This window comes from Blennius ocellaris, assembly GCF_963422515.1.
Source record: "Blennius ocellaris genome assembly, chromosome: 6".
NCBI lineage: Eukaryota > Metazoa > Chordata > Actinopteri > Blenniiformes > Blenniidae > Blennius > Blennius ocellaris.
Genome location: NC_137655.1, coordinates 17,844,334 through 17,864,513, shown reverse-complemented (window position 1 = coordinate 17,864,513; position 20,180 = coordinate 17,844,334). Strand labels below are relative to the sequence as shown.

The window sequence follows — 20,180 nt, the reverse complement described above, 5'->3', positions numbered from 1 at the left end:
GAGTGCAGCATGATGTTTGTGGTGGGGAAACATAACAGTGACGGGGAGATTTGAAAGGAACGAGGAGCTGTGTTACAATTTCCAAACATAATATTGGGCTGTAACTACAAGAGAGAGAAGCTCTCTCCTGGCTTGTGCGGATAATGAGATGTTACCAAAATACACTACAATTTCTGCACTGCCCTGGAAGAGATGTGAAAATAACAGAGCAGATTTGCATCCACATTTGCAATGTAGGCTTGATGCTATCTCCGGATTGAAATAAGCAGCATACTGTGTGAATTGATTACATTAATGCGCTCACATGCTTAATCAAGCAATTTGTTCTTATCTGCTCCAGTGCTTGCACACGCTACCAAGAGTATTAATGTGACCATGTTTAATGAGTCAAAAATAGCAATGTTGTTGCTCTACGTTGTTTCACTTCTCATTTCATCCGACTTTAAAATGTTGGATTCTGGGTCAGTGACTTTTGTGTCTGTAATGCAGGTTTGTGTAACTCTGCTGATAGCTGGATGATAGTGCCAAACATTAAGCAGAATCACTACACTGTGCACGGACTCCAGTGTGGCACCAAATACATCTTCATAGTGAAGGCCATAAACCAGGCAGGCAACCGCAGCAGTGAACCGGGCAGACTGAAGACCAATAGTATGTCAACAGTTCAACACAATCACCCAAATCGTTAGTTATCTTCAACATATTAGATCCATGTGTGTAACATTTTCTCTCCTCTATTTTAAGGTCAGCCATTCAAACTGGACCCAAAGTCTGCACACAGGAAGCTGAGGGTGTCCCACGACAACCTGACGGTGGAGAGGGACGAGACCTCATCCAAAAAGAGCCACAGCCAGGATCGCTTCTCCAGTCACAGCAGCTATGGAGTCACGGGAAACGTGTACATCGACAGTGGTCGCCATTACTGGGAAGCTCTGATTGGAGGAAGCACATGGTAAAACCCTTCCCTGATTTCTTTCACATACGATGGTGTATCTCAGATTGTCAGCATACAATTTTATTCAACACGGGGAGATCTCAAAAGTAATTTTGTAACTACAGTCAGGGGGGCAATTAATTAGTAATAATACTGCATGTACTGTGTTAAGCAGTGTTTTTTATGTACTTCATGCATCATTATTTCTTATACAAGTACACAGTTGACTTCATGTAAGCTATGTTTCTGATCTGCTATTTTGTAACCAATAAGTTTTATCATTAATTCCCGGTATTATATTTTATTTATGTTTACAAAACTAATGCTTGTAGTATTATTAATATATACCTCATTCTTTGAGAAATGCATTGAATGCATGTTATTGTTTATGCAGTAAAAGGCAACTAACTACTATGGACTATATCTAAGACTTTAAATATTTTTTTAGATGAATGCGCTGTAGCTACCTGTACTTGAGTATTTTTTAAACAACAGTACTTTTTCTTGTAGTTAAGTATTATTTGGAACATTGTAACAGTAGTTGCACCATACTACAAATGATCTCTACTCTTTCAATAGTGGCACACAACAAGGCGAATGTAATTTACCGCTATATATTATTCTTTCTGAACTCCTAATTTGCAGCTGTTCATTTGTGGCGCAGGTTTGCAGTGGGCATCGCTTACAAGTCGGCGCCAAAGCACGAGTGGGTTGGTAAAAACTCTGCATCTTGGGTTCTGGCGCGCTGCAACAACTCGTGGGTGGTGCGCCACAACAGTAAGGAGATACCCATCGAGCCCACTCCGCACCTGCGGCGTCTCGGGGTTTTGTTGGACTACGACTCTGCATTGCTGTCCTTCTACGACGCCGTCGGCTCTCAGCACTTGCACACGTTCGACATCGACTTTGTTCAGCCCGTTTGCCCCGTGTTTAGCGTGTGGAATAGATGTTTAACAATTCTCAGTGGACTGCCCATCCCTGATCACTTAGAGGGTACAGAGTACAACTGATGTGTCCGTACAGACACTAAACTGCCCGTTCTGCAAACTGTGATGTGGACAGATCTTGAGTAATGATAATTAAAAAAAAGAAATCACTTCCATTAGAGCTTTGACATTGAGGCTTTGTGGAAATTAATTGGAGTTATTGAAGAAATTATTTCAAGGCACTTGTAAATGTATTTCTTTTTTTTGCTTTGCACATTCATGTACATTGTTCTGCTGGGTGGTTTTACATTTGAAATGTAGTTATATTTTAAATCGTTTGATTTCTAAAGTCGTGTGATACACGCTTATCTTTGTGGTGCTTAAAAGGATGATCATCAGTCTTTAAGTGAGTCATTTTCTCAAATGTTTGAGGGTTGATTTACAGACTTTTTTGATTAATTTTTTAATTAAACATTATAGCACTTTGTTAGAAGAGCATCCTGAGTAAATGCATTTTTAAGCCACGTATGTTATAATACACATGTTTACCCGTCACTGATTTCAAGGGAAATGCACTTAAATTGATCCAGTAATAATAGTAAAAAATTGTTTTACCTAGCATTTTTAAGATATTTATTACATGTAAATGCCTTTGTACAGTTAGATCCATGAGTTTATTCATCCCCTTTGTTGTAGCCATTTCAGAACAGCTCCTCCATAAAGTTTTTACTTTTAAAGTTCTTGAACAACATGCAATAAATGATATAATTGCCTGTGTGGATTGTCTTCTTTGTTTAAGTGTAAGCAACAAATGTATCTCGATAGGAAAACTATGAAATACACGCATATTGTTTGTACGCATTCACTTTGGGGTTTCCACTGAAGCATGAATAAGTGTCCACAATAGAGTGAAAAGAAAACGGCAACACCAGCATAGAGGAAAGTGTCAGTGTTTCTTTATGGGTCTCTGACCTGCGCTGAACCAAAATACATGTTTTGACAAGATTTGCTCTGACATCTCTTTTTGTACTGAAGTAACGTGGCTTGAATTCTGCAGTGTCTCCCTTCAACTAAGTAGACAAGAGCAAAAAAGAAAAAGAGGAGGGGTGGGGGGGGGTATCTGAACTCTCCGTGACCTCTCTATGAGACTCCCTGCAGATAAAGCTGTAATACACCACCTCCTCCTTGTAACACTGTTAAGACAGGATTTTCAGGCGTGTTCATTTTTCCCTGTAAAAAGAAAAAGTGGAAGGCATTTGATGTAAGTTTGTTAATCCTCATGATTTGGAAAATATCTGTTTTAACTTATTTAAAATTGTCCCATTCAATGATATGATCTGCCATGAACATTTTCATTTCCATTTGATGTCACAGGAATTGTATTATTGAACTGTTTAAAATTGTTGTGCCACAACACAATACTTTTTTTTTTTGGCATAGTAAAATACAGTTGTACAAACTACCAAACTTTTCATTTTGAGGTGATCCCACTGAGTTTAATCATTGACATGAACACTAATACTTCACTGGTACACATTTCACTTTGCAATATGAGAAAGTAAACACAAGGTGAATAAAATCACATCAAATCAAAGTTTTTCTACGCCCACTCACTTTTTCTTCCACCTGACTGAACAAGCAGACACACTGAAGTTGACAGATTTGAAAATAACATCTCTGTACAAGTACCACACTTACATTCACTGGAAAAAATGTTTGACTGCCTGTTGAAGAAAATCAATTTGGCAGATTGAATGAAAGGACAAAGTTTAAAATTCCCCTCAGGGCTCCACCTGCTGGAATTCTTTTTGGTTTAGAAGAATAAATGACGCAAGCAATTAGACTTGTTTTAATTGCTTGTTTGTTGTACAAATTTTCACACAACCAAGACGAGAGTCGAACAGAACAGATGTGGGTGCCAGGAAATCAGTAAGAAAAAGAGTAAATAGGTCAACTCAAATTATACAGAAAATATAAAGTGATTTTAAACTTTAGAATTTTCACCAAAGGTAGAAGCACTTATATAGCCTAAACAGTACATTTTAATTTATGATAGTCCACCACAAAAAAGGCTGTAGGTCTGTTTACAGTTACAATTATTGCAACTGTATGACTTTTTTACAGCACTAAAAGCAGTTTGACTCAAGTTCTTATGTACTGTATGTCTATTGTTTTTCAATACAGGATACTTACTGCTGCATATACATTGACTGAAATATAAAGTCAATGTATATGATGCAAATTGCAACAATAACAGTCTTCATAAATCAAGTACCATAGAAAAATAAAACGAAAAATAAGACACGCTCCATGAAAAAGAAAAATACATGAAGATAACTTTATCACTTTAAAAAGCAAATGGTATATTTGTCAGCGCCATTGATTTTTCTCTGAAGTTTTTGTTATTGCCTCTAGTGTAAAGACTGAAAATATCATATAAATACAATGATATCGAAATTAAGGAAACTATGAATGCAATTAAACACAAAAGTGTTAAAGTAAGATGGACTTATCTCTGTTTGACATACCAACATGACTACCTTATATCATGTTGCCTCTCGTAAACATGAAGCAAACGAGCAGATTTGGGTCATAACATTTCCAAGATCTGCGTAAGACGCGTCTGTAAACGTAAACAAAGATCGGTTCCGCCCCACACATACAAGCCCCGCCCATTAAGCTAGCCCCGCCCACATTCCCGGAACAGGAAGTACCTGTGTGCGTTGCTGCTGACGTTGATGCTGTCTACAGCGGCCATGGCGTCCACAGATCACTCCCTTTTGGATCTCACTGACAAGGAAACCAGGGAGAAGCTGTCCTTATGGGACCGCCGCACGGATGCCTCGGCTCCCCTCACGGAGAAGCAGATGGACTCCGTCCTGGAGATTCGTGCTGCGGCTGAAACTCTGTCTGTGCCCTCGGAGGTGAGCTCGGAATCCCGGGGCAGCTAGCCGGCTAACAGAGCTGCTAACTTACTTTATGCACGCAAGTGTATATAGACAAGGAAGCTGTCTTTTTCGCACTACTTTATTACGATAACCCTGAGGAATATTGCCACGGAATGCCAACGAGTTGATTAGTTTGTAGTGTTTGTTTTTATAATCCGACACTTGTAGCCATGTAGCTATGTTAGCTTCAAGTGGAGTCCTGTTTTGTTTTTGCAGCTTCCCATCGAGGACCTGTGCAGCCTGTCCTCTCGGTCCCTGCAGTCCACCTTCACAGCCACTGTCCCTGCTTCCACTGAAGACGTCCTGCTCAAAGGTTTCCAGATGCTGGATATGGAAAATGACAGGATCGAGACTGCACAGCAGGTCTCCATCTCTTCTGTTACAGGACTTATTAAAGGCAGATGAGGTTCTTGGAAGTGATGTGATGCCTTTCTGTGTTGCAGTTCTTTGCCTGGTTTGCCAAGTTACAGTCGAACATGGACCAAGAAGAGAGTGCAAAGTATAGGTACTTCAATCTTTTAATGCTTATGTCTTCACTCGTGTGTCATGCTGTTCGATTGATGAGAGGAGTTTGAAGTTGGAGGACATGCAAGACCAGACCAGAAACAAAATACTTTGACATGAAACATACACTGAACTTGCCTCAGATTGAAATATTTATTTATCACATATCACTCTCTGAATTAAGCTTCAGATTTAAGCTTACTTTAGGGTACGTTTGGGTTAAACTTAACCATTTTTACTTCTTTTTTTAAAAAATTCCCCAAAAGGGGCTCCTTGAATCATACAAAGATGATTCTTTCCAAAACTCTACTTTCTAATCGTGAAAGCTTAGTTTAATTTCCTCAACAGTTAAATTGTGTGTATATTGTGCTCCGTGACTGAGCCTAACCCCAAACTGCATTATAGCTGCATTATTTGTGAGCAGCGGTGTTCTAGTGGCCAGAGAAAGAGTTGGAATAAGAAGTTTGCCAGTTTGATTCTCACTGAGCCCTTGACCCCCACGAGCAGTCTCATGTGGCTGTCACAAAAGGAATTTCCCTGAGGGGATTAACAAAGTACGATTAGTTTATTAAAACAATATATTTCATGTCATTGACCAAAGCTTTTACACACCCACTTCTGCTTAGATAAATAAGCAGAGGACTATTAAAGGACTTATTTGGGTCTGGAGCACAAGGGCCATTACAACAGAATAAGAGTTGGCACGTTTTCAAAAATTCTACTCTTTCTCCGATTCTCTGTCCACTTCCTCACGTAAGGATGTTGCTACATATGTTTAGCTTTTCATTGACAATGTTGGCAATTTGTGCCATGATTCCCTTTCAGGAGAACAAGAGACGATCTCAACTGCTACCAGGAACAATGTGACGCTATTTTAAAAGACGTCAGTGCAGCTCTTGAGCAGTTGGACTCCCTCCAGAAGCAGTACCTGTTTGTCTCCAATAAAACCGGCGCCCTGCATGAAGCCTGTGAACAGCTCCTAAAAGAACAGGTGTGGTAGCACACAATCCCGACACCTGATACCTGCTTCATTCAGTATTTAGACTGAGTGCAAATACCACAACTGTTGTTACTCCTGTAAAGACCAGGATATCTTAATTGATTTTATATTTTGAATTCCTATTTCTTCCATGTATTGATCAATGACTGCTATCATTATTTAGATATAGACTCTTTGCATAATGACGATAAAAAGCATTATTAAGTGATTTTCCTACATTTCTTTTATTTTTAATATGGCGAGAGTATTTTATTATTTCACTCCGGGAAATCGATATTTTGTTTATATTCTTTGACTAAAAATAGTGAACATACAAGTGGGATAACATCAAATTAGTCACTGCGAGGAGTAGAAATACCTTTTTTTGTTTGTTATTCTGTAGTACATTAAAATATCTTATTATTGCAGCTTTAAGTGACGCTTGGTTTTGCCAGCTTTTGCAAATGTCGCGCTTGAGTTTAGTGTAGATTTGACTGTTAGGAGAACCTGAAAAACAGGGTGAGACCGAACTGTCATGTCAAATAGTTTTTAACTGCATATTTATTTTTTTTGTCTCTTCACAGTCGGAGCTGGTTGACCTGGCAGAGAGCATACAGCAGAAACTGTCATATTTTAATGAGTTGGAAAACATAAACACGGTAAGACGTATTTCCTGTCATCAACATAATCTAGCCAATTAAACACTGAATGTATGAACTGTGACATGCATGTCACTTAAATATTGAATAGACATTACCAAAGTATTTTTTTTAATACGCTCACAAAAAAGTTTTGAATGACTATTGTATTTATTGTGTAAATCTATTCTTTGAAAACATAAATAATTGTAATTAAAAGTAAACTTTTTTGTATTTGACAGATTATAAAGTGAAACCATTATATTTGCTGTCTTTGCTTAAAAAAGTACATATCTTTAGGTTCACTTCTTTGTTGTCTTTGCAGAAACTGAACTCGCCGACATTGTCTGTGAACAGTGAGGGCTTCATTCCAATGCTGTCAAAGTTAGACGACTGCATAGAATATGTTTCTTCACATGTGAGTACGATTACGCAAACATGCTTTAGTCTTTATCACTGTACATGGCGAACAGGTTGAATTTCTGGATTGCTAATATCCATTTGTTCCAATTTGAATACATCTTTTGAGGGTTTTTTTTTTTGTTTTGTTTTTTTGCATCGTGAAAATTCAAACAAACATGATAATCACCACACGTTTGTGTTTCCATTGCAATACAAGTTCTGCACTGGGGCACTGAATGGATTTTTATTGCAAGGAGAATGAAATAAAAGAGTGTAAGTGAGGCATTAAGCTACTAAGTTCTGCCAGAACGGCTCCAGTGCGAGACGGCATTTATTCTCCAAAAACTTCACTGAAGTGTTATAAACCTGTAATTGGAGTTGGGATTCCCGTCACGCAGCGTTCCAAAGTGACCCGTGGCTGCTTGGTTGTTTTGTGATCTGGTGACTCCAAAGGGCATAGTATTTGATTAATGAAATTTTATATGCTTGTTCAGAGAGCTCTCCATTTCTGTGTATGGAGCCAGAATGCAGCCAGAACTTGTTCATTTGGGAAAAAAATAAAAAAGTATCATGTTGATCACTTGGATCAGTTGTCATGTCCCCTAATTAAACAGTAAAATATAACGCTGTAACCATTCAACTTTAAGTATCGCTAAGTGATCTTCTTAGTGTAGTTTTGTAATCCTTCTTGATTTGATTCCTGTTAATATCGTCTTTTTTATTTCTACTGCAGCCTAACTTCAAGGACTATCCGGTCTATTTGGCCAAATTCAAACAATGTCTTTCCAAAGCTATGCACTTCATGAAGATCCACATCGTAAACACTTTGCAGAATCTCACAAGCCAGTTAACAAAAAGGGTAAGTACAGACGACGCACTCCTCTTACAAAGTCAACAGATGCTAAGATTGATATTTGCGTGTGTCTCTGCCAGGATCCACTGGGTTTGGCAAATGCCGACAACGCCTTCACACTGTATTATGTTAAGTTCAGAGCAGCTGCACCTAAAGTTAGAGTGAGTATACCTATTTCATTACACACCCAAAATGTATGCTACATTATTTCCCTTAATTTCCGGCAATGAAAATATTTGCTCCAATTTGCTCCCTCAGTCACTTATTGAACAGATTGAACAGCGAGCAGAAAAGATCCCTGAGTGAGTATTAACATTGATATTCGATTGAATAAAGTATTTTTTTCCCCCCACTGTTGTTGTCCTAAATAAACGAATCAATCTTTCTAATTGACACGAGCAGGTACCAGCAGCTCCTCGGTGAAATCCATCAGTGCTACCTCGACCAGAGAGAGCAGCTTCTCAATCCCTGCATCAGATCCACCATTACCGACTTGACCAACCAAAACAGCAAAGACCACTGTGCTCTGGTAAGGCTTGGCCGGTTCGAAGTGGGGAGTGCCCTTTCGGATATAGCAAGGTGACATTTGAGCTTGCAGAGAATGGACAGTGTGGGCCCTCTGGGGTATTTTCTGCACTGTTTGTTAGAGACACAAAGCTGTGCACATGATAAATGAGCATAACCTGGGATTGTGTGCAGCAGGCGTCTGGAGATTTCTCCTTGCTTTGTTCACCAGTGAATTGCTTCGCCGGAGTTGTTTGTGTACCCTTCGTCATAGCTCATCTATAAAGCTGTAAATTACTCCCGTTCCTTTTTTTTTTTTTTTTTTGCATTTGAAGTTTTTACTGACCCAAAGGTTGGCAGTAATTGATTGTGAAATATTTTTTATTCTAATGTGATACTCCAGACAAACCTGGTCCAGTTTTGGCTCCTGCTCAGACTACGTATTCTGATACTGTTGTGGCATTTTAAACACTCCGCTAATTGGCTTGATGGGGAGGCTATAATTAAAGGTCAGACTTTCAAGCAATAAAACATCATAACAGCCGCACCACCTGTCCACAGCTTTCCTGTAATGAACCTTGAAAGGTTATGCATCGTGTTAATGATTGCTGTAATAGTTAATTGGGAGAATGTGTTTACTGGTTTTGTGGTGGAGCCGAGGTATTTGCTGGCCTGGCAGCGTGCGATCCTTAACTGTGTTTTCGTACAGGTTCGCAGCGGCTGCGCATTCATGGTGCATGTGTGTCAGGATGAGCACCAGCTGTACAATGACTTCTTCACCAGACCTACACAGAAACTCGAGTGAGTAGAAGCGCGCTTCACCGACACGAGCGCGATCATTCTGCAACGCGTTGACATGTTTGTTAAAGGCGTGCCAATTTTGAAAAGACAATTAGCGGTCGTAGATGTTTTGGTTTCCGTTCTTGAAATACAAATTTATACCGCATTTTTATTGTCTTTTTAAATCCACTCCTGTTTTCTTTGTTTCAAAGTGTTTGCACGTGGGTTGAGGATCAGGAGGAGGCCCTTTCCTACCATATTTTTCCTTTTAACAATTCACAATAAATCCTGTTAGAAAGAATAAACTGGAAGGGAAACTTGTGTTTTTCATTCTATTATTGTTATTTAGAATTTATCATCAAATGATTATTTTATGTCAACACACATTTTTGAAACTAATCTATTGTGCGTGTGATGAAGACCATTTAAAAATACGATATAATGCAAAACTACAAGCATAACAGTAGCAGACGGTATAAAAAGACTTTCCAGATAACTCAAATTAAGTTGTGCTTTTTTTTTTCTTTTTTTTTATCACCAACAGTTGTCAGCAGTAATTTCCTGCCACACTTTAAAAATGTCTCACTTAAAAAATAAAAACATAAAAAAATAAATAAAAAAAAAACCCTGAAGCTTGACTGGAAAAAATTTGTATTTTAAGACTTTTAATTCACACAGGCAGTTCGGGGTTCAGTGTTTTTGCCAAAGGACACTTTGGCATTTGAGCAGGCAGAGATGGGATCAAACCTGCAACCTTCCAATTGGGAGATAACCGCTCTACTAACCGAGCCATTCCGCACCTTTTGTCTTCAACAAAGCAACTGAATTGTTTGTGTTGAATCTCTTGACAGCGAGCTCTTGGAGAAGTTGTGTTTATCGCTGTACGACGTCCTCCGGCCTCTGATCATCCACATCATCCACCTGGAAACCTTGTCTGAGCTCTGCAGCATCCTGAAGAACGAGATGCTGGAAGATCACGTCCACAACAACGGTGCGTCGTGTCGTCTGCAGTACATTTTGTTAAACTGGCGCCAAGAAACGCCTCTCAAGTTTGGGCTCGCTCTTTGTTTTTGTATCATCATTGCTTTGCAAGATTCTATTTCAGTCGAAGTTAATTAAACCCCCGTCTTTGGAATGGATTGAATGATTTAAAACACCTAAAAAAAGAAGAATGTATCTACAGAGACATAAAAGCTAATGAAATAAACCGTACCCGTTTCTGATATTGTCAGTGAGAAAATATTTCATCATTCATTATCGTGAAACTTTTATGTCTCGTTTTCTGACAGAAACTCAGAGTATGGATCGGTTCAGTCAAACATTAGGTCTTCCAAGTTGGGGAGAAAAAAAAATGTACAAGCAGAGAATTATTAGATTGGCTTTGGTGTGAGCAGTGGGATGCTTTCATGACATTTGGATATTTTTTCCATCATTACCCAACCACATGCAATCTCCCTATACATCCTGAGCGTAGTGCACAGCTCAGCTCGTGAGGCATGTATATGTAGATCGTGTTCACAGCAACCTCGAAAGCGGGGCTTTGTAGTTTTTCTGGGTATTGGCTGAACAGTAACGTGACCTCTGTGTCTTTCGCCACAGCTGCTCAGTTGGGGGCCTTTGATGCGCTGGTGAAGCAAATGCTGGAGGATGTTCAGGAGAGGCTGGTGTATAGGACCCACATTTACATCCAGACTGATATCACAGGCTACAACCCAGCTCCGGGGGATCTGGCCTATCCTGAAAAATTGGAAATGATGGAGGTAATGCTTTTGTGCTGGGAGGCATGGAGCCTATCGCCTATGCACACATCAGATTCAAACAGAGCTTTAAATAATTCATAGTTGGGTCTTTTCGCTGGTGTAGTGGTGAGAGCGTTTGCCTCACACTTTCTCTGTATGGTTTGCATGTTATCCATCTGCTTGATTGGGTTGGGTTTGCGATTAAATGGTAGCTCCAAATTGAATGTGATTGTTGAATAAAGCAGAATGGGAGATGGACGAATAATTTATACTCACGTATGCTCTTTATGTGCGTCTTATAGTCTTTGACTTTAACCAGAACATTACTGACTCCCAGAAGCTCCTTGATAAGGACTGATGTTTTAAGCCTCCGAAGGTCTTTGGTCTACATACTGTTAAATATGCCTTTGAGTCCAGACTGATATTTCAAAGCTCCTAAATGTGTTGCATATTCTCTATTTTTATTAAAATCACTCGATAGTGCAGAGTCTGATATTTCTTCAGATATTTATAAGTCTTTTTGTCTGTTTCTTTCTCCTCAAGTTTAATTTCATTTTATGTTAAGCGTTCAAAGACCTGTAGACTTCTTCTGTAGTCAAGAAAGGGAAAAAAAAATCCACATCTAACACTGTCTATCTACAGCTGCTTAAAAAGTTTGAATGTTTTAAGTTGAATTATGCAAATTAAAGTCTTGAAGGCTTCTGGTCTTGCGAATATCCACAGATGTTTTTAACTATGCCTGTGAGTCTCAGTTTATATTAAACGGCTCTCGAACGTGTTGCACTTTCAGATGCGATGCGGAATCCGCGCGATGTTCTCGATGTACTTCAGATGTTTATCTTACGTTCCGTCTGTATACACGTTTGTTTTACGAGTTGCATTTCATGATGTTTCGTACCTCTAAGAAGCCCCTAGGCCTGCTGTTGCAACAAAAACGGTAAAAACATGACTCTACAGAATCTTAACGTTTTTCTACCAACCACCTTTTGCCTCTTGCTTGTCTGTCATCAATAGAGAATTGCTCAGAGCTTGAAGGAAGAGCAGATGAAGCAGATGTCACAGGAGTCCATGTTTTCTGATGTACAGCTTGAGGATCCCGATGGCAGAAGAAACAGCAATGCTGGTCTGTTTCCAGATCGTGACACTTGCTTTCACTTTGCCTTTCTTCCACATTTGGCGTTGCTGTCATCGGGCTGATGTCTTCTCCTCCTTTGTAAAATGAATCAATGAATACAGGCAGTGTTGAAGCATCCCGAATACCGACATCTGTCTCTCCTGCTGATCTGCACGGCATGTGGTACCCTACTGTCAGACGAACCCTGGTTTGTCTATCCAAGCTCTACAGATGTATTGACGTGAGTCTTCAATTTTTCTAACTTGCTAATTTATTGAGCCAAACATTCTTCCGGGGTTGTAGCTTTGCAACTTCACTGTTTTTGTTGATTTTTTTTTTTTTTGTGTTGTTGGTTTTTTTTTTTTAATACCAAATGTTGGTCTCTTTGTAGAGAGCGGTCTTCCAGGGTTTATCTCAAGAAGCCTTATCTGCCTGCATCCAGTCCCTGCTTAAAGCTTCTGACATCATCCTTAAAAACAAGGTTGGCACACATGGTTAAGAATAATGTGCATTCTGTATTTTTCCTCTGAACTTCACAAACTTTTCTTTTCATTGAAATGGCCAGAAAAGTAATTTTTTTTCCCCCTCGATAAATAAGATCAGTTTCTCTCGAGAATAATGGTCTTTAAGGCTACAAAATCCTTAACAAAAGGCAGCTGCTATGTCATTGAAAGTTTGTTTTAATGCGTGCTTCATTATGCTTTACTGAGTGTGCAGCAGACCTTCCTTTATTTATGGGCAGCTCTCACCTTCAAATATGCTGTCAATATCTGCGCCAACTGGCCCGTTTCAGCCGAACACGTCAAATTAACGCCGCAGCATCAATCTCCGAAGACAGATTCCACTTAGTGTCTTTTTCCAGTGTTTTAGTTGCTTGCGAAACAATAAATGTTTTCTGCTCCTCTGTTTGCCACTGTTATATGTTCATTTCCTGGCTGTGATTAATCAGTGCTTATTAATTAGAGATATTCCCTTATCTCCTCTGAGCCTGTGTTTCTTTTTTTTTTTCTTCTTTTTTTTTTAATTCTGGCATTGGTTTGGGTAGTCAGCCCTTTTGTGCTGGCAGCCCCCCAGTGTGGATTTAACAGTGTGCTTTCACTTTCTGTAGACACAAATAGATGGGCAACTTTTCCTGATCAAGCACCTGCTGATTATGCGTGAACAGATTGCCCCATTTCACACCGATTTTGCCATCAAGGAAATTTCACTGGACCTGAAAAAAACGCGAGGTAAGATAATTAAAGGTGGAGGGAACATTGGCGTTCGGCGCCATAAAGCCAGTCATTACATTTTCATGCTCATTAAGCAACTTGTGCCTATCGCACGCACCGGTGGCAACAATTAATGTGGAAATTGTAATCCAACACCATCATGTACATTAACCGGTGGCCCACGAGGGCAGATCGGCTGCGACTGTCACACTCGTCCCCAGTCAAGGACATATTGTCAGAGTATCACTAGAGGGCACTCTAATTCTACACCAGCTGAGATTTAATCTCTGCTTTGTGTTCAGATGCTGCCTTCAAAATCCTCAACCCCAAGACTGTCCCCAAATTCTTCCGATTTAACAGTCACAACGCCATACTTGAATTCCTGTTAGAGGTACTGTTTTTCGTCTTCTTTTCCACCTTTTCTACTCAACATACTATATACTTTATGTACTTTGATAGGACCCTGCCTGAGGGAAACGCCACTTGATAGTGCCAAAGCTTTTTTTTTTTTTTTTTACTCTGTGCTCTCCAGGGAACGCCAGAGATAAAGGAGCACTACATCGACTCAAAGAAGGATGTGGACCGGCACTTGAAGTTCAGCTGTGAGCAGTTTATCCAGCAGCAAACTCAGATCTTTGTGGGGAACCTTGAGGAGTTTCTCACCAAGGTAACTGTTAGAGTGAAGGCAGACTTAGCCCGAGGCTGCGACGGCTCATCGTGACCTTCAATTTTTTTGCAGCTTTTACCTTTAAAAAAAAAAAAGAACCCTGAGACCAAAAAAAATATATATTTTCTTATTCACTGATCACAGACGGTCTCGGTACTTAGCTGACAAGTGAAGATAAAACAGCTATTTTGCACCAAGGGTATCTAATTCACTTGATGGGGAGTATGTGCGTGTGGCTGTTTACAGTTTTTGTATGCTTACAATATAGTGATTCTGCTGCAACTATTCACTTGTGGGTTTTTTTTGTCTACCCATTGCACTCAGTTTTGTTTGTGTTTGGGGTTTTTTGTGTGTGTATTTATATAAAAACAACTCAAATTCAAGACGGTATTAAATTGGCTGAACCGACAGCCGAGCATCTTGTGCTTGTTTGTGTATCTCACCGTAGCTAACACAAATTAGGTCTCCTCAAACTAATGTTTTCTTCTGGCTCTCTGCACTCAGGTTGCAGCTCTCAAAACTATGGCTATCCAAGGTGGTCCCACATACAGTCTGCCTCAGCAACCTTGGGCACAGCCGGGTAAGGCTCTACTTCAGGAAACACCATGAGCATCGCACTATAATTCATCATGACCTGTAATTATTGAAAGACGGCACATCAATGTTTTTCAAGTCTTTCCTTTTTGTCTTTTTTTTTTTTTTTTTCTTCCTTTTTCCAGCAAAGATCAACGATATAGTGATGGCGACCTACCGGGTGATGAAGAGCAAGCTGCCCAGCACTTTACAGAGCATGTCCTTGTACTTAGCCAATAGAGACACAGAGTTCATCCTTTTCAAGCCTGTCCGGGTGGGTGGCAGCAGAACCAGAGTATAGCATGTACTGCATGAGTCATTTGCTTTTCAAGTCATTGTTAAAGCTCAAAGAATTCAAGATTCTTTTTCATACAAGATCCACGGAGCGTGAATAACATGATGTTGCACTCCAAGGTCTAATTTGTTTCAAATAATATAACTTGGAAGATACTCGCACATTACTAGCAAGTTGAACTGATAACATGCTGATGGCTCCTTGTATGGGGTGAAGTTGCAGGTCTGTTGCAGGTGTACTCTGCAGTGTTAACAAACCTCTTGCACTGTTGGATCACATTCATACCTCGACGTTTTATTAGAAAGCCTGTCTCCTAATTTAAAAGGGATATAAATGATAGTTCTGTGTGACTCCTGACTCTTGTTTAAATTTGGCTGGGAGATTGTGCCTTTAGCTATAAATTGCCTGTGCGATTGAACTCTTAATAGAGAAATCTTTGTGCAGCCTGTGTAGTGTTCATCAAGGTGCCAGGTGAGGCTGAATGAGAGAGGAACAAAATTCAGCGGTTGACATGGAAACAAGATAGTGAGGGGACATAGGCCAGATGGAAATGCAGTATTAATTTCCTTCCAGCACTCAGTAATAGCATGTCTTTTTCCACAGAATAACATCCAGCAGGTATTCCAAAGACTGCACACTTTGCTTCAGGAGGAATACAGTGGAGAAGACCTTCAAATCATTGCCTGTCCATCTATGGAGCAGGTATATTACTCTCTGGATGGATGAGCAGCGCCTCAAGGCACCTGGCATATTTTGAATAATACTGCAGCAGCATCCAAAATTCCAGTTCAAGTATCATTAAACATCAGATATCGGCTAAGCCACGGTGAGCGCTCATAATTTTTCACGGCTCTCTTTCAGGTCAACCTGCTGCTGTCTGTGAATAAGTAATGCTTGGTGTAGCGGTGCAATGTTGGCGAATACCCCCTGGATAGCAACATGCTGCTGCACCTCCAGCCCTGACCAGGAGAGCTGGGAGGCTGAGTGGGAGAGATGACCAGAATACCGCACACCAGCTGCACACTGGACCAGGAGAGCTGAGCTGATTGCAAAAAAGAAAAAAAAAGCTCTGCACAAGGCCAAAGATTTTTCTACAAGAGGCTCCAGCAGTATGAAAGGGTTCAGGTATTCATCTTGAAGTCGACAACCAACTGGGAGGTGGAGAGTTATTTTTTGGGTACTGAGTTGATCATTTCGTTGACAAAAAAAAAAAAGAAGTGGGTGTTTTGGAAAGCTTGTTCAATGTAGGAGAGATCCATTTTAACTGTAGTGGATTTATGATAGTTTCATCTCAACACCAAATTGTTCAGAATAAAGATGATTTGCACACCCGGGTCGGGGGGGGGGGGGGGACACAAATGGAGCTCTTCAGCTCGGTAGCCGAGTCAGGGTACTTCCAATCAGATTCCACCTTGATTATTTTGGAAGGATAATAAGAGAAAAATGCTGCAAAAAGGTTTGTTTAATATTTTAAAATGTAGCAGTCTGTAAAATGGTCAGTCGGAGCCTAATGATGCTGCAGGTGTGTCCAGGCGGGCAGGTTTTCTACGGAGCTATTATCGAAGCAAAATGATACGTGCATGCTGGCAGGGAAGTTTGTGTGTGTGTATAATGATATGAGTTTCTGTGATGCGAATGGTGAATGCAACTTAAATTTGTCTACACAGATTTTTTTATTGGGACTGTGAAAACTACTTAAGTGTGAATGTGGGTGTTTCTCTTTGTTTGTATTGTGATGGATTCATAACCTGTCCATAGTGTGAACAATCTGCTGTGATTGGTTCAACACCTTGTAAAGATACATATGTGAACCTGGATGGACAGACTGATTTTTTTTCCTCCTTTTCTTCCACAACAAATAATTCCAGGTTTTATTTGCTCTCAGTGTCGTCTGGCAGGCTCACTCTTGTTGGTGCGTCCTCTCCTTGGTTATACAGCCCTTCGTAACACTAAGTAACATTATGGAGTCGGTGATTTCAAATGGAGTCAAAACTGAGGGCAAATAATACTTTTTTATTTCCTTTTTCTACTTATGGGGATAAATAAATATGCTGATAAATATGTAAAATCAAAGCTGACTGAGAGGCCAAAGTTTAATGAAAGTGGCGATTGAGGTATTATAGACCCACAGCCATCAGCCATATTAAACACATAACTTCCACTACCCACGCATGAATCTAAAAGCACCCATGTAAAGGGAAGTTGTGTAAATTAAGTATGCAGTAAGACAAATGACAGACCTACACAAATCAAGATACAGATACACAGTTCTTCATGCACAAATCGTCTTGCTGCCTTAATAGCTCCAGTTTTCACCTTGAATCAAAATCCACAAAACTCGTCTAATCAATGTCCTTGTTAGAGGGTTGGTTTTTTTTTTATTAATTTGCAAATATGTACAAAAAGACAATGAAATCTTATGTTTTATACCTTTTTTTTTTTCTTTTATAACAATGCTGATTAAAGTGGTTTATTCTAGCAATATAATGGACTGGTGACCTTGGGCGGATTTGCTATGTTCATGATTCTTGGGTGTATTTTCTCGCGGTCGCTCACAGTAACAGAAGTAACGGGACTGTTGTAACATTTGGTGTGATCTTTGTAAGATGATGTGTACAGTTATGCTATTTATGGACATTCGAATTAAAAAAAAAAGAAGCTTATTAATGCTTCTTGGCTTTGTTTCTCAAATGCTCTGTCTTTCTATTTAAATTCAGGGAACACGATAGTTCAAGTCACTTCACACAAAGAAGAAATTGCCATTCAAGGACATCGTTGACTTTAGGGGGTCTTCTTGGCAGACAGTTTCTGTTTCACTGGCAGCTGCCGTCTTTCCATCTGTGAGATGAGTCTTTGCTGGGGCTTGACCTTCTGTGGACTGACAGTCTTTTGATAGGTGATGAGGGACTGGATGTTCTGGAGCAGGACATTGATCTCTGCACTCTTCTGCTTCAGATATCTCTGAAGCATGTCAGTTCCTGGCAGTGCGAGACCTTTGCCTTGGCTGTGACAGAATGTAAAGTAAATTACAATCAATGATTTGATCTCAAGCTCTTATCGCTGCTGTTTTAATGATTTTAAATGTATGTTAACAAAAAAAACCAAGCCCTGTTGAGTTACTTTCAGCTTTGCCAATACTTGGTGCTCCCCCCCCCCCCCCCTGATCATTATCAGTTAAACGTCACATGCTATCGGGAGTGGATGCAGATGCTGCTGTTGGAGCAAACGTATCCCTGCCCAGTCAGCTCCAGGATGTCTTCAAATCTTCTGCATCAGTGCAGTAGGAGGCTCTCTGAAGTCCAATTTCTACATATAAAGAGACGCAGCTTGTGAACAATAAACCCCTCTGGGAGTTTTTATTGTCTCATCCAGATAGTTTGTCATTTTGCTCCTTTGAGTATCTTCTCGGTAATTGAAAATTTTACCTGAAATTCCTCCTCAAAAAAATGGCTTGTTGGTCAATTATGTCCACACTGGTAAGTGAAATGTCACTAATGATTAAACACTCGTGCCAAGTGCAGCGAGTTTTGCGGTATCGGCTCGCCTGCTTATTAAACCTGCCTGAATACAAGGCTGTTGTGGTTTGTCTTCAAGGTCCACAGCAGAAGACTTTCTACTGCTTATTAATGCAGCAGCTGTAGGAAGATCTACACATACTTAATATTTGCATTTGAAATGCAAATACTGTCAACAGCCATTAGATTGGATTGCTATAGTACACTCACTTTAAAGGATGCTTCATAGTCGTGTTTCACAGGCAGTGTCATAATGCTGTGGGACTTTTTAAAGTGCATAAATAACATAAAAGATGATTTGAACGTTTAACAACACCAAGGTTAAGTGAGAAAGATCTGTGCTTTTGTACTCCTGTCTTTATTTTTTTTAGCCCCCCACCCCTTCTAAATAGGAACTTGTTGCCAGTGTGTGATTCCTATTTCAGGGAGTGAAGCTTCACTCTCGGGCACTCGGAGCAGCATCAGGGAGTCGATTGTGTGGGGTGGCACTTTCTCGTTTGTGTCTTATAATGAAGTTAAAGGTGTCATGACATGGATTAACAAAAAGGGAAGCAATGGCAAATTTAATCGGCATGAGACATCGCTCTGTGGTCGATGGTGTGTGTAACCTGCTTAAGGGGCCTGACTATCTGAAGCCCTTTTTTTTTTTTTTTTTTTTATTATTCCAAGCTGTTCAACCTGCAGTGTGTTACGGAAACGGTACCATCGCAGATTCAACAGCATTGAAATTTAATTTGAAAACACCATTTAATGGGTGGAAGCCAGGAATAGATGCGAGCAATCCTGACCTTTGATCTGTCTGCATCGACGGGTCCCCATCAGTCACAGCTTCTTTAGAGATAACCACTGCGCCCTTCGGCAAACTCTCTGATATCATCCGTTCCTTCTTACAGCCGGAAAAAAAAAAAACCACAAAGAAGAAAGAGCCGAGCATAAATGTGGAAATGCTGAAAATGTTTAAAATTCTGATTCAAGGCAAACAGGCATTCGCTATGTATTTATACTCATTATTGCTCATCTGATATGCAAGCAAGCTGCATCCTGATTATAAGAGAATCCCAGACTGGAAAGACGTTTGAATCATTATTTTTTTTTTTTTTAGAGAGAGAGAGAAACAATTTCAGATTCGCAGAGTTTACCAATTCAAAGAGGAAGTCTCAGCTTCATTCAACAGTTTTATTGTTGTTGTTTAGTTTTGTTTGTTTTGCTTTGTTTTTGTTTTGTTTTTAGAAAGGAATCAAAATCCAATTTGCTGAGAAATTTTTATGTGAGGTCTCAAAGAAATGTTGGAATATTCAGGCCACTCAAAGGAGATTGAAAGTTGAACAACGACCAAGGACACTCAGACATGTTTGCTGCTTAAATATTTAGTTAGACTGAGACGTTGGACTTTGTATGGTATAAAAAAATCCGTTTTTCTGTTCAGCCTTGAATGGTTATAAAGGAACCTAAAGCACTGCATATTGTACAGACGTATGCAAACCTTAATAAAATGACCGTCGAGAGCTTAAAACTGTTCTCAAATGCTCCGCGGCTGCACTTTGGCTGAGTGGTCCTTTCAGGTAATTGCTTCAAAGGAGACCATGGTAATGCTAACA

The 20,180-nt window shown here is 39.8% G+C and overlaps 2 protein-coding genes across 5 annotated transcripts in view; both read left to right on the top strand.

Moving 5' to 3' along the window:
* The window catches only part of mid1 (midline 1), a 30,410-nt gene extending 27,777 nt beyond the window's left edge, over window positions 1-2,633 (top strand). For all 4 annotated transcript variants that reach the window (XM_080497757.1, XM_080497758.1, XM_080497755.1 and 1 more), the window contains 3 exons: window positions 490-651; window positions 745-952; window positions 1,599-2,633. In XM_080497757.1, the coding sequence (XP_080353883.1) occupies window positions 490-651; window positions 745-952; window positions 1,599-1,944 (716 nt within the window). In that variant the 3' untranslated portion in view covers window positions 1,945-2,633. The remainder of the gene's footprint in view (window positions 1-489; window positions 652-744; window positions 953-1,598) is intronic.
* Window positions 2,634-4,592: 1,959 nt separating this feature from the next.
* Window positions 4,593-16,386, top strand: cog3 (component of oligomeric golgi complex 3). Its single transcript, XM_080498596.1, has 23 exons — window positions 4,593-4,784; window positions 5,025-5,171; window positions 5,252-5,313; window positions 6,138-6,303; window positions 6,876-6,950; window positions 7,255-7,347; window positions 8,065-8,190; window positions 8,265-8,345; window positions 8,443-8,486; window positions 8,587-8,713; window positions 9,398-9,489; window positions 10,320-10,459; window positions 11,068-11,228; window positions 12,222-12,330; window positions 12,444-12,562; window positions 12,713-12,802; window positions 13,430-13,550; window positions 13,835-13,923; window positions 14,065-14,199; window positions 14,704-14,779; window positions 14,919-15,046; window positions 15,671-15,769; window positions 15,929-16,386. The coding sequence occupies exons 1-23, from the start codon at window positions 4,599-4,601 to the stop codon at window positions 15,956-15,958; spliced, it is 2,496 nt and encodes an 831-aa protein (XP_080354722.1). The 5' UTR covers window positions 4,593-4,598; the 3' UTR covers window positions 15,959-16,386.
* The last annotated feature ends 3,794 nt before the right edge of the window (window positions 16,387-20,180 follow it).